We start from the raw sequence: 15,629 nt of genomic DNA, 5'->3' as shown, positions 1-15,629 counted from the left end.
TGACCCAGTAACATGAAAGCTACAATATATTTATATATCTAAAAACACAGATGATGTGACTTACCGAACGAAAGTGCTGGCAGGTCGATAGACACACAAACAAACACAAACATACACACGAAATTCAAGCTTTCGCAACAAACTGTTGCCTCATCAGGAAAGAGGGAAGGAGAGGGAAAGATGAAAGGATGTGGGTTTTAAGGGAGAGGGTAAGGAGTCATTCCAATCCCGGGAGCGGAAAGACTTACCTTAGGTGGAAAAAAGGACAGGTATGATGGAGGGTACTACAGAATGTGGCAGACAAAAATGGTTGTATTATTGTAGTTGTCAATGTCAAGGAAAGAAATGGCTGTTGATAGTAATAATTTGCATGAGAATGAATACAGCCTGTGTTTAAGTTATAGGTAACAGGCTACAATATAATAAAAAAGAAATAAATATATTGGGTGGTTGACTGCTGAAAGTATAGGATGAAATGGCTACCCTGAGATATGTTCAAATTTTTGTCTAAGAATTTGTGTAAAATAGTGATGTGACATTCCAGTATCCTTGGTACAGATATTATCAGTTGAGGAAAAGGATCACATCACATTCTCTGAAGTTCCAGAATTTAAACCAGCACTTGACAGCCTATATCCAGCACACTGAGTATCAGGTCTTGCCAACTGTTTGTAGTACATCACAGCTCTATCTAATTAACTTCTCAAAAATAAGGTAACTGTATAGATAAAAAAAATCTACTCATCAAGCGGTGGCAGAACACACAAATAAAAGATTACATCTTGCGACTCAGCTGCAGCGATCACTTTGGTTCCTCAGCTACAATTGTCTTTTAACTAGAGTTGGTGTTATCAATCCTATGTCAAAGGTGTACGTACTGCCTTTCTTTTCCCTAATCTCTGAAATCAAATACTGTTTTATTTATTGTGTTTTCGGACATTACCATGTTCATTTAATTTTTAGTCCACAGCAATATTGATATATACTGAAATAAACTACTGTTCATTTTGAAAACTTTGTATCAGTGCTTGAAAGGATAGGAAAAAACACAACATTTTAGAACTCATTTAAAACTGTCACCACTGACCAAAATTGAGGGTAAATGATTTTGGCAATGGAAAGGGTCAATCTTGCCGCCATATAAAAAGAGTTATGATGATGTTTATAATGAGTGATACACCACAGGTACAGCATTCCACACTATCTTCTCAGTGGATGAGGTAAGTGACAGTCTAAGAGCAATATCCAATATGGAGACTTGTAAGGGTTATCACACCTCTTCTTACAAAGACTTGAACAAAGTTCATCATAGGCAGGCTAGAAGTTCATGTACAGCTTGTTGCTTTGAAGATTATAATGTTCCAACAGCTGCAAATACGTATATCTCATTTCGAAACACCAGTATTTGCTTCTAAGGAAGGTCTTTTTAATGACTGATTTTTAGTAGTTGTGCTATGGTTAAACATAATTCATTTGGGGAACTTGGAAGTCAATAAACAATTGAATTTTACTTTTGAGTTAGACACAGTTTTTTAATGCTCTTAAATTTTTATTTAATGACATAATCAACCATTGTAAATACCAGGTTAAACACACATTTTTTTTAAAGAAAAGCTTCCTCGTGTTCAAAAAAGCCACAAAGATGAAATGCTAATAATTGCAAATGAAAAATTTACTACTAATACAACTGGAGAATTTCCAAACCATTCAAAGAGCTCAACAATCACTTTTTTCCAATAAGATTTGAACTATTTATTAACAGTCAAATTTTATAATGTATGCATTTCTCTGAAGTCACCAAGATTTTCGTTACAGGATTAATAAACTGCATCAAATTTATGTAGGGTAGTACTTGCCAAAAGCTCTTGCATATTTTTGTCTTCCATTGTCTTCTGCTCACAGAAATAATGAAATTCAATATATTTCAGTACTGCTCAAGGAAATATTGTCTGTCTCCTTCAAATTTCATTGCTTTAAGCAAACTACACATTCAATTTTTGTTTCTGTCTTGCCATTTTGTGTACTACCGAATGTCAACAATTTCTGTTCCTCCCATTTGATGTTAGCTCTCTTAATGAAATCTAACTTAAATTTATTCCTCTCTATCTTTACATTTTAAAATCATTTAATCATATAAAAATACCTAAAATCCTGTCATTATGCAGAGCTTTGGCTTCATTCCTCTTACTCTCCTGAATTCCAGTCTTAAGTAATGTCTGACAGACATATAAGTAGGGAATATTTTAAGAAAAAAAAGGCTAAATTGTCAAATTTCCTGAGAACATAGTCAGGCAATTCTTGCTCCTCTCCTTCAGCATCCACACTCAAGACATGAGCTGTTCCATTCACAAGTTTATTTTTCAATTGTCAGGATATGGGAATGTTATCAAATACAGTTTGATTCTCCAACATATCTGAAGGCTATTGATAATCTGAGGTGAGACTCCTTGTGTCAGGACTGTAAAACCCAACTTAAGTTTGAAGTTTGACTATGCTATGATGTTTAATATTCGTTTGGCAGGTGTCAATATTGACCATTCTCAGTGAATTTGTAAATAATGAAAAAAGTGGTCGTCATTATGTGATACAATACTTTCATCTGAAAGGTCTTGGTCCAACAAATATTAAGGCTGAGCAAGATTCTAGCTTGTGAAACTCTGCTCCTTCATTTGCAACAGTAACAGTAAAACGTAGAGTTTAAGCGAGGCCATAAGAGCTGTCAAGACAAACAGCACAGTAGTCTACCAAATGAGAAGACCACAGTGGAAATTGTGATGAAAATCCACAAAATGATAGCGGGTGACCATTGACTGAAAGTGCACAAGTTAGTAGACACCATAAGAATTTCAAAAAGAGTTGTATATCACATACTGACTGAAAATTTGGACATGAGAAAGCTGTGCACAAGATGGGTGCCAGGTTGACTCACAATGGAACACAAAAGTGTCACGAGGATGTTTTAGTAGTGATGGGACAATTTCATTCAGTCAGTCGAATGAAAGAACTGAATGAAACTATTCTCAGTGCCCATGTCAGCTATATGAATGTTTTCACTCACACACCAGGTTTGAGTGGTTCCACTTAATGAGAGACAATCGACTGAAACAAGTCTTCATCGGTTTTGGCCATTATATGATGTTTTCACTCACACACCAGATTTGACTAATTTTCATTTATATTCTTTTTCAGCCTTTCCAGTTGTACATGAAATATGATTAGGGTTGAGAACTTTTTTAGAGACAAATACAGTATATTATTTCAAGGAGAACTGAATAAAAAGTATATCTCTAAAAATAAAGTACATTTGAAATGTATGTATTTACTTACTGAAATACGAATTTTCACTGTGACATTAAATATTGATTTTTGCTTGGTTTTAAAAATGTAATATCTGGAGCTACACTGTAAATCTGTGTGTATATGTATAAATCAAAAATCACTTTTTGACATGTTTTTATTAGGTCGGTTTCTTTTTTCTTTTTTTTTTTTCATTGGTACAAATTTTGCAATTGGTTTTAAACTAGTTTCCCGATAAGCTAGAGACTTCAAAGTTTCAACATAGTTCAGAACTGGGTGATACTGTAATATTAACTCACTTTCAAGTCTGGTGTGTGATGGAGGGTACTTTGTTTTCCTGTCTGCTGTGTCTGTTCAGTACAAATTTTGCAACCAATTTTAAACTAACTTTCCGATAAGCTACAGTCTTGAAACTAACTTAACTCAGAACTGGATGACAATGAAAATTAACTTGCTTTCTTTTCTGTTGTGTGACTGAGAGTAGATACTTGGTGTACCACTGCTATTTCCCTGTTTTCTTGTTCCAGTCACGGATGTTTCGCACTTAAGAACAATTGCTGCTAAGCTTCCCTGTCAGCTCAATTCTCTCTAATTTTCACATTCACAGTCTTCTTGTGAGATATATCTATGAGGAAGCAATATACTGGTTGACTCATTTGAAGAGAAACTGAAATAAACATGAAGTTTACCACATGCCCTGCTGTAATCTCATCAAAATGTTTGAAAGCAACTGAAAAATTTCACACACACAAGACTAAAAAGCAGACAATAACTATTTAAATAAAAAACTTTTTAATATAACATCATTCTAAAATAGACTAATAAATATTAAATAATCTCGCCTAACCCCACACAGATTCCTAACGCCATACAGATAGTCCTGAAAATTTGTGCTTGTGAATTTTTAATAGCTATGACACTATCTGTAAATCTGAGAACGTGTCCCTGCTCCCTGCGGAACATCGAGGCCATCTGTCAAATTATTGTCTACAGACTGTTTGTGTCTGGGAAAATACTCTGATCTGACCTACACGTCCGGGATTTTCGAAGTTTTCATCTAAGGTTGGCAATTTAAGTGAGGCAAAACTACCCACTGATACCTCAGATTAATTAGTCACGTGTTAATGGCACCTGGAACAATTTTATCCAGAGTAGTATATGAATCAGTTTTAAATGATGAAAAGAAAAATCACTCCATTCAGTTCATAATTAAAGGAACATGTATTCTGCTTATGTTAACTTTGGAATATCCCTGAAATACGTCTTCACTTAGGACCACCCTCTGTCAGTATAATGTAGCGCTGCTTTAATTCAGCTAATTAAAGTATTGCAGCCTGGTTTCACTCACTCAGAAGAATGAATGGATAGCTTGGTCACCTGAAACACTGAAGAGCATTTTCAGTTAAAAGAATGAGTACATGGTTCAACCGATGGAAAAACTACTGTTTTCAGTTGAAAAGAAATAGTGGAATAATTCAGTCAATATGTTAAGTTATAATGGTGCCTTATCTTTTCATTTGATTGCTCCTAATGACTGCTTTCACTCAAAAAGAAAAAATGAATAATAATCCAACCAACAGGTACAAACTACAACCGACTTGACATGATTGTTTTCTTTCAGTTGATCCTACATACTAGTTTCATTCAAAAAAAGGAATGAGTAGTCCAACCATCTGAATGATTGTTTTCATTTGGTTGTTCTCACAGACTAATTTCACTTAAAAGAATGAATGATTAATTCGATCAATATGTATAACTAAAACTGAATGAGTCGATTGTTTTCCAGCAACCAAATGAATCAACTGTTTTCATTTGGTTATTCCTATAACTATGTTTCAGGTGATTGAATGGTGACGTATCACTCCAATAAAGCCAAGTTTTTGCTTCAACTCATAACTATGAATGATACAAGCAACCACCACTTCACACCTGAGAAGAAGGAACAGACAGAACAGTGAACTGAAAGAATTGGCTACAAAGAAGGTGAAGACAGTTCCATTTGCATGCAAAGTCCTAGCATTAGATTTTTTTGGGATGCACACAGGATAATTTTCACTGATTATCTTCAAAAAGGGAAAGTACTGATTATAATGTGATCTTATTGTAGTGTTGTGATGTAATCCAGCAAAAATGGTAACACTTAGAAAAAAAGAAACTTTTGTTTCATCACAACAGTGCACCAGTTCACACACTCATTATCATCATGGCCAAAATCCATGAGTAAAATTTGAATTACTTGCTGATTTATCCTATTTGCCAGATTTAGCCCCTCTGATTATTTTCCATTTCCAAACTTCAAGAAATGTCTTGGTGGCAAAAGACTTGCCAAAAATGAAAAGGTGGAGTCCACAGTTGATCACAGAGCTCAACAGTTCTTACTATGAACAGGGTATCAAAGCTATTGATCATCATTGGGAAAGGTGTAACAAATGAAAAATCCGTAAAGAAATGAACATTTCACCCAAAATTTTTGTTTTTTCTTTGTTAGGTCAGATACTTCTGGGACGGCCATCATATATGCAGGCACAGCACTCCAGTAACTCTTAGAACAAACTAAACAATATGAACTAGTTTTGAAGGACACTTTGTTGTAAAATATTTTACAATAACTGTTGTATGTAATGCACACTACTGCCAATACAATTTTATTTTAAGTTTGAATGCTATTTGTAAATCAACTAACCTCTCAGTAAAAATCCTGTGACACACCCAGAATACATCATGCATTTCGTAATCATCAGAACATCCATATTCTTGTCTGAATTTATCCAGACCTCCTGAAATGTGTTCAGTGATATCACAAGAAAATATATAATTAAACACATAATTAAACATCAGTCTGAATATATCCAGACCTCCTAAAACATGTATAAGGATATCAATAGATAACACACAATTAAACATTAAAAGTATTTAACAACAGAATTACAAGGGGAGTATTCGCTGGTCAGTACTACCTTAAAACGTAAAACTGCAGTTACTGCTTATAAACACTTATAAAAGTTCCTTTCTGAGGAAGGAAACAGGGATGGAACTGATCATCTCATCTCCCACTGGGATAAATGTCTTGATGAGTGTAGTGATTACTTTTGAATGGAGCCATTCCGTGGTCCTGTTGTGGTGGGTCTTCAGTTTTTACTTGATTGCCCCTCATCGTTAACAGTGAAAAGTAATAATCTCTAGCACAAAAATCTGTTTGTAAAAGCTTATAAACAATATTACCTGATGGTAAAAGCATACCACTGATATGTTGGTAAGAGCATATCACTGAGATGTTTGAAGATAAAATTGAATTATAGTTTGCTGACCTAAGGTAAAAGAATGTTGTTCCTGATATCCCATAGAAATTGTTCACCAAAATAAGTACTTTAAAGAAATGAAGGGACAATCAGGTAAAAGCAACAGGAAGCAAATATATATTGTAAAGTTTGCTTACAGAATCAGCTTTGCTGGACACTAAAAAGCCACAAACATTGCTTATTAAATAAAAAAGTGAAGTAGAACAGGTGAAAGGAGTTAGTGTCACTGACATATCTCTATTTTCTTATTTAATATCCTGAATTTCCACACTATGTGTGTAAAATAAGGAGAAAAGAATTAGCATTAGAATTGCTGATGTTTCAAAAAAATCATCTGTCTTAAAATTTATGAAAGTTTATTTTATACCTCAAATTGTATAACATGCTTCTATAATTCGGCTATAACTAAGATTTTAATTTAGCTATATGTTTTATGGGATGAAGTGGAGACTAAAGGACATGAAACAGACATGATTCACTTCGAAAACTGTAGTATGGGAGGTTTAAGATGCACTGTAAAACCAATTTTGAGTGACAAAACAATGATGGCAGATAATGAAATTACTGAGTTCTATGAACTAGAATATAGTGATAGGCAAACCATTCTGTTGTACCAAATGTTTACATCTGACACAGTAAACACATACTGCGACACAGCAACAGGAAAATTACACAACTGCTTTTTCAATAGTGTATCAGAATCAATTATCAAATAGGAGACATACAAAAAAGCCAATCTGAAAATACTTTATGGACATGTTTTAGAGCTAAGTAAACGATGATGGTAAACTAGAGCAAAGTGACAAGTCACAAGCTTAGAGCTCAAGTAAATGAAGACAGTAAACTGGAGCAAAATGACAAGTCTCAAGCTGAGTAATCATAATAGGGACTGAGATATTATTTCTGTTAAGAAAATCAAACTTCCCAATAGCACAAGTATATTTGTAATAATAGAATCCGACAGGCAATGGCTGATGACTAGGCTTATTTCATGATGAACCCAGTGGCATAAAACAACCCTTAACAGTTTTGAAATATTTAGTTCCACAAGGGAAGAGATGACTTAACGAATAAACTAACAGCAGAAGAAGTCTCGTAATTACAGTCAAGGTAGCAATGACAGTGAAAGTATGACTAGTATTGGGGTAAAAGAGGAAGGTGTTAATAAAAGTTTGTATTAGCAATGAAGCCAGAAGTAATTACTGTGTTACGTAAATCTGACAACACAGTGAATGTGAATGGCTTATTTTAGTTACAAATGTAATAGTTTGTAACTATGAAAACAGAAAGAAATATTACTTTTCACATCTTTAACTAAATTCCAATTATGCTTGGCAGAATCTATACCATTACATTCAATAAGTAAATTCACTTTTAATGGGTAAAACTATGGGTACTGTTACTAAACTTAACAGCATTCACAATTAAACTCCCTTTTCTCTAATATTATCTCTATATGTTATAATTACATAAAACAGCAACAGTTATAATAAATGTGGGAGGAAGATGGTATAGAAATTAAAATGTTACCTTTTATTGCTTCATCTAACTGTTTTATTCTCTCCACTTTTGGGAAGTCGAGGTCTTGTAGTATATATATATGATTAACACTGAGAGGATTGTTACTTAATTGTGTTCCAAATAAAACAATGCTTACAAAATCACGGGGAGCATTGTGCAGCATACTGAGAATTGTCCCTCTGCAACACTAAAAATTTATTTAAATGATTACATAATTCACAAGAGACACATGCAACCATTATAAGAAAAAACATCAGGTCACATGTGATGAAAATAAGTTTGAGGCATTCAAACACAATAATTGTCACAATGACATGGTGTAGACATATGGGAGAAAATGGGCTGGATTTACTTACGATGTTTAAGTCCTGACCAAGCAATAGGTGATGAAAAATGGAAATGAGGCTATCCGTAGTGCAGCAGTTTTCTACAGTACTCACTCCATGTTAAAACGTTATGTTATGGTACAAGAGAAAAGAGAAAAAGCACGCACACACATGCACACACGTAGATGATGAAGATGATGATGAAGATGAAGAAGAACTGTCAATTTTAATCTGCACAATGGACAAAAATGAATTTGGACTGTCATCCTTGATATTATGGAGTGGTTTAAAAACAACTGAAAAATCAGTCAGTCATAGATTTTTCTTTCATTTAGGTAAAGGCTTTATTTTCTCTATAGAATTTTATCATTTCCTTCTAAAACTGGAGTTGTTGGAACAGTTAGCATCAAAACCAAACATAAAACTAGTTGTTCTTGGCAAGAAAATACTACCTTCTTACTGTGCTCATCAACTTAAGATAAAATAACAAAAATTCTTTGTGTGTTTGAAGGAAAGTAAGTATTGGAAAACTGGACTGACAGAGAGGTGCCTACATAGACTACAATGTCAGCAAGAGAAGAAGGTTGGATGGTGACCACACTATTTTACAACTGGTTCAGAGATGTATTTTAACACTTTGGAGACAAAGCACAAGTATAGCTTGGGCCACAACTTTGTGTTAAAAAGACTGTCCCTGAGTACAGGTCGGGCTGCCATCTTCTCATCATGTGAGCCACCCATTGCTCAGAAACTGGACTCATTTCATGGGAGGACAATGTACAGATGTCTCGTGACCTGCCCCTTGACTCGTGCTGCCCTCTGTGGCCAATTTTCAGAATTATTTCGAAAGAAACATTTGTGAACTTAACAGCTGCTGTCATGAATGGCAGAGCTAATATGATTGCAATGCCATAATATCATTTCAGCAGCAACAAAAAGTTTACATTCGATGACTAGGAGATAACGTAATTTCAGCTACAAATATGCCACATTTTCTGAATGAGCGAGAAATTTTGGAATCTGAAGAGAAAGAAATTGCTCAATAACTCACCTCACACTATTTTCTTTGGAGCATAATCTCAGTGAGGCACAGGTTAACATTATCATTTTTTGCTCTAACTCAGCAAATTTAGAGAAATTTATTTTTATGTTAGGAAACTTTTGTTTAAAATACTTGTAAGCTTCTTTAAGGTTGCCAAAAATAAATCTTTTTGATATTTTTGTTTTACTTCCATTTGGTTCTTTAACTGTTATGCAATTTGTAATACCTGGCACTGCTCGGCTACCTTAATTGTTTTCATAAAGTGAATGTACAGCTTTGACAGTTTCTACTGGTGAACATTTCCTTGGTTTTTGGTTTGGACCTTCCATAAACAATTTTTAATTCAAAATTCATTTGGATTGCTGAGCAATGTAATTAGGAGCACAAAATTCACTCATTATGTTCCTGATACACTACTTTTCAAATAAACTTGTAAGAATCGTTAAGAGTTTTTGCCCTACTCGTAGAATTAAATAAGTTAGTTCTGAAAGCTTGGAGAACTGATTCATCAAAATTGATGTCATGATCAGATGAATTTTCAGCAGTAACAAAAAGTTTATGTTCGTTGATGAGGAGATGACGTAATTTCATGTGTGTACTTGTTACATTTCACAATTTGTTGTAATTCTGCAACAAATATGTCATATTTTCTGAATGAGTGAGAAATTTTGCAAGCTGAAGAGGAAGAAATTGCTCAATAACTCACTTCACACTTTTTCTTTGAAGGATAATCTCAGTGAGGCACAGGTAAACATTATAAACACTTTCGGAGCCATTTACATCTTTAATGGTAAGCTATTAACATAATTTTTTTCTAATGTTCTTTCTGTGGACATTACCATTCTTTCCAAACTCCTTGGAGGAGTGGAAACGGGATGACACTTGGTAAACTGTAAATTATTCCAATGCTTGCTCTGGTGCAATACATACTTTCTTGCTAAGTTCTGAAATTCATTACCCGAGACTGTTAAAGAGTGGAAATATGTTAAACATTTAAAGTTACTGATTTGTTTTTTCCCAAAACTAGCAATTACATGAAGTGCAAAAAGATGAACTTATGGTTTGAGTAGCTCAATAATCTGTTACTTTCCCTTAAATGTTTGTCAACATGTGCACTCAAAACTTTGAAAATTCAGTCCTGTTGTAAATTTACCATCTGTGTTAATCTTTGTGTGGTACAGAATGGGATGAATATACAGTGTATGAACATTCTCCCCCCCCCCCCCCCCCCCCCCACACACACACACGAAATGAAGGAAAATCAATCTGAAGTAAACTACTTAATGATTATTAAAAATGTCTTCTGTTTTGAACTCTCTAATAGGATTAATTATAACACTAGTATCACCTGTGAAAGGTACTTTCTCAGCTTGACATACATTAATTAAAAGTGTGTGTGCAGAAACAAGAAAGGAAGGTTAGGGTTTAATGGTTCATTGACCATGAAGTCAGTAAGGTCTATGCACCACAAACTCAGATTGGACAGGCATGGGAAGGATACTGGCTGTGTCCTTGTCAAAAGAATCATTCTACCATTCATCTAAATTGATTTACAGGAACCATAAAGAATCTGACTGGCCAGATAAGGATTTGAACCCCCGCCCTAAATAACACAAATCCAATGTCTTAACTACTGCACTACAATGCTCAATTTTTGAGGCAGGTACTGCTTTGTCCATGTAATACTATTTGTATTAGTCTAACGTCACTCATCACATTTTCAAAGTGGACAGCTATCTCCTTTTTATTGACAGCCTAGGACTGCAGCAGATACTCCCACCTTTGAACATCCATTTCTTGTCCTAGTGATTTGGGGGAGAATTTAGCAACACAGAAAGGTTCATGGGTAGTAAAAATACTATAAGGGGCGTTCAAAAAGAAACAAGCCGGAGAAATAATTACAGAAACCAGTACCTGTATGTTAGAAGTATTGACCTTGGCTGTAGCGACACTTGTCTCACTGTGACACAAGGTGGTGAATGGCTGTCTCATAAAATTGCTGGGGCTGTGATGTTAACCAGTTTTGCACATACAGCTGGACGTCGTAGTCTGAGGTGAATCGGTTGCTCCTCAGAGCCTTTCTAAGGGGACCAAAAATGGCATAATCACAGAGAGAGATTTCCGGACTTACTGGAGGGTGGCTGAGAACCTCCCATTTGAATTTCTGCAGGAGTGCCATGACTGTGTTGGCCAAATGAGGCTTTGCATTGTCATGGAGCAGAATGACCCCACGGGAGAGATTGCCTGGTCTTTTTGGTCATTTGGAGAAGGGTGGTGAAGGTATGCAAGTAACGCTGGGCATTCACTGTTGTCACATGCTGCAGGAAGTGAATCAGAAGGGGGCCATCTTGGTCAAAGAAGAACGTCAGCATAACCTTTCCTGCACTCGTGTGGATGGCCTTGGCCTTTTTTGGTGGTGTTTACCCTGGATGCTTCCATTGGAGACTTTGTCGTTATGATTCTGGCTCGAAGTGATGACACCATGACTATCTCCAGCCACCAATCGTGCCAGGAATGCATTCCCTTCCCGAGCATAGCGCTGCAGATGAGCATGATGGTAGGCCTTCAACATGCTTCCTGGTGTGGTTGAAGACTATGGGGCACCCATTGGGCACACACTTTGCACATGTGCAGTCGTTCCTTCATGATAGTGTGAACACTTCCGACACTCAATCCGACCACGGTGGCTATGGCTTTCACTGTTACTCGGCAGTCCTAGGTAATGACTGCATCCACCAGCTGGACGGTGTCATTGGTAATGCAGTGTGGTGCTCCAGACCGTGCATCATCGGCTAACGACACCCGCTCTTACCTGAAGCGCTTGTGCCACACCTTGACCCTTGCAAGGGACATACAGTGTTTGCCGTACACTTGTGACATTTGTCGATGAATGACCATTCCTCCTACTGCTTCCACTGTCAGAAAACAAACACCGCCTCTTTGCTCCAACACCTCTTTGCTCTTCTGTTGACACCTCCATGTCACTGTATGCAATGTGACTGGCAGCGTTGGACGATTGAGCCATGCTGCTGCTAGCTCTGTATAGTCACGTGATGTGCACGCGTGCCCTCTAGCGATGGGCCGTGAACTTCCACACTCTGGTCGGAACCACACCTCATTACACATGCCATGATATTAACCTTCTGTCACCGGTTTGTGTATTCAAGACTCCGGCTCATTTCTTTTTGAACACCCCTTATATGTATGGGAATTGGACATACATCCTAAACTCCTTCCCTCCCTCCCCTCTCTGTCCACCTCCATCTCCACCCCCTCCCCCCTTTGCCTGTGCATCCCTCTCACCTCTCTATGTCCACCTCCCCCCCTGACCCTCCCCCGTCTCTGACCTATTTCTCTCTCTGACCTTGAGCCTTGCTAACAACACTTTTCCTGGGAACTGAATAAGCTTAAGATGAATGGGTAAATCGGTTGGGATCATTGGTAAAAAGGGATGAGAGACACATTACAAAATTTTAGATGATTCAGATTCCAGAATCATAAGCCAAATGCTGCAAATACAGCTTCTCTGTTTTAATATATGCCCTCTTATCATAACTGAAACTGACTGCAAGAAAGAAATCAAAACTGCATGTTTTCAGCACAGTATGACATTTTCTTTCCTGCTGTTGGTTTTAACAAACACTTGCACATTGTTGTTTAAAAAAATAAATAGCTCACGTCCATCTGAATGTTTGTTAGAGCATCATGTAAAAATTTGAAGTAAATCAGTCCTGGACTATTAGAGATCTGTGGAAACAATGTTAAACAACTTGTCTTCATGTAGTACTACAGATGGGTGATTTCATCTCAAATCATACAGATCATGTCAACTCGTGACCATCAATTTTTCTGGAAAAAATATATATTGGATCTCTACATCATAAGTGTTAAGAAATAAAGTGTTTGCGTTTTACCTTAATTTTTGTAAATGGTATGGACCTTCGAAAAATGTATATTTTGTAAATAATTCTTAAAACAGTAGATAAATATATATATATATATATATATATATATATATATATATATATATATATATATATATATATATATATATAATAGAGGTAAACATTCCACGTGGGAAAAATATATCTAAAAACAAAGATGATGTGACTTACCGAACGAAAGCGCTGGCAGGTCGATAGACCCACAAACAAACACAAACACACACACAAAATTCAAGCTTTCGCAACAAACTGTTGTCTCATCAGGAAAGAGGGAAGGAGAGGGAAAGACGAAAGGATGTGGGTTTTAAGGGAGAGGGTAAGGAGTCATTCCAATCCCGGGAGCGGAAAGACTTACCTTAGGGGGAAAAAAGGACGGGTATACACTCGCACACACACACATATCCATCCATACATATACAGACACAAGCAGACATCTCACATGCAGACATATTTGAAGACAAAGAGTTTGGGCAGAGATGTCAGTCGAGGCAGAAGTGAAGAGGCAAAGATGATGTTGAATGACAGGTGAGGTATGAGTGGCGGCAACTTGAAATTAGCGGAGATTGAGGCCTGGTGGGTAACGGGAAGAGAGGATATATTGAAGAGCAAGTTCCCATCTCCGGAGTTCGGATAGGTTGGTGTTGGTGGGAAGTATCCAGATAACCCGGACGGTGTAACACTGTGTCAAGATGTGCTGGCTGTGCACCAAGGCATGTTTAGCCACAGGGTGATCCTCATTACCAACAAACATTGTCTGCCTATGTCCATTCATGCGAATGGACAGTTTGTTGCTGGTCATTCCCACATAGAATGCATCACAGTGTAGGCAGGTCAGTTGGTAAATCACGTGGGTGCTTTCACATGTGGCTCTGCCTTTGATCGTGTACACCTTCCGGGTTACAGGACTGGAGTAGGTGGTGGTGGGAGGGTGCATGGGACAGGTTTTACACCGGGGGCGGTTACAAGGATAGGAGCCAGAGGGTAGGGAAGGTGGTTTGGGGATTTCATAGGGATGAATTAACAGGTTACGAAGGTTAGGTGGACGGCGGAAAGACACTCTTGGTGGAGTGGGGAGGATTTCATGAAGGATGGATCTCATTTCAGGGCAGGATTTGAGGAAGTCGTATCCCTGCTGGAGAGCCACATTCAGAGTCTGGTCCAGTCCCGGAAAGTATCCTGTCACAAGTGGGGCACTTTTGTGGTTCTTCTGTGGGGGATTCTGGGTTCGAGGGGATGAGGAGGTGGCTCTGGTTATTTGCTTCTGTACCAGGTCGGGAGGGTAGTTGCGAGATGCGAAAGCTGTTGTCAGGTTGTGGGTGTAATGGTTCAGGGATTCCGGACTGGACCAGATTCGTTTGCCACGAAGACCTAGGCTGTAGGGAAGGGACCGTTTGATGTGGAATGGGTGGCAGCTGTCATAATGGAGGTACTGTTGCTTGTTGGTGGGTTTGATGTGGACGGACGTGTGAAGCTGGCCATTGGATAGGTGGAGGTCAACGTCAAGGAAAGTGGCATGGGATTTGGAGTAGAACCAGGTGAATCTGATGGAACCAAAGGAGTTGAGGTTGGGGAGGAAAAATAAATTTTTTTTGCTGCTTTCAACACTACCGCCGCTATAAAATCCACCATTTCTAGTTCACAAACATTTCCTTTCACCTTTTTAACAACCATTTCGGCTAGTTCTAATATCTTTTGCTTTATTTCCATTTCCGTTTTTCGCACATCACTGATAATTTTCATCCGCTTCCCACAGGTTTTAACGTCATTATTTCTCCTTCAGACAATTGTTAGCCTCATTTTCATAATCTGCCACCACAAAACCACTCCTTTTAATATATGACACGCAGTTTTTCGAAATTTTCCCGAATTTCTCCGTCCTTTAACGTGTTTTGGCGGCAACACAACCACCTAACCTTTGTGCACATCGTTGTCTACCAACCCAAGTCCAACATAGCCCAGCTGTAACCAACACCTTCTCGCCCTTTTTCACACCAGATCTCCAGTTACTTTCCAGTTCTCCTTTATCTCTCCCCATATATTTTTATTTTTATTTTCATTTTCATTTCAGCCTCATTTTACACTTTCCACCTTCTAATACCATGTCACCCTCACAACACCCCCACAACGACCCCATTAAGTTTTATTTACATTCCCTCCGCAAACATGCCTTCGCCCTAGCCAGATTACGCTCCCATATTCT

At 37.4% G+C, this 15,629-nt stretch overlaps 1 protein-coding gene across 1 annotated transcript in view; it reads right to left on the bottom strand.

The window, feature by feature from the left end:
• LOC126253253 (ATP-dependent DNA helicase 2 subunit 1) overlaps window positions 1–15,629 on the bottom strand; it is a 130,026-nt gene that overhangs the window by 94,228 nt on the left and 20,169 nt on the right. Inside the window, exons 2-3 of the mRNA XM_049954457.1 lie at window positions 8,127–8,304; window positions 5,981–6,074 (exon numbers count right to left, since the gene is read on the bottom strand). Of these exons, the coding sequence (XP_049810414.1) occupies window positions 5,981–6,074; window positions 8,127–8,304 (272 nt within the window). The remainder of the gene's footprint in view (window positions 1–5,980; window positions 6,075–8,126; window positions 8,305–15,629) is intronic.

The sequence above is a fragment of the Schistocerca nitens genome, chromosome 4 (assembly GCF_023898315.1).
Source record: "Schistocerca nitens isolate TAMUIC-IGC-003100 chromosome 4, iqSchNite1.1, whole genome shotgun sequence".
NCBI classification, from domain to species: Eukaryota; Metazoa; Arthropoda; class Insecta; order Orthoptera; family Acrididae; genus Schistocerca; species Schistocerca nitens.
This window is presented reverse-complemented; position numbering and strand designations above follow the sequence as displayed.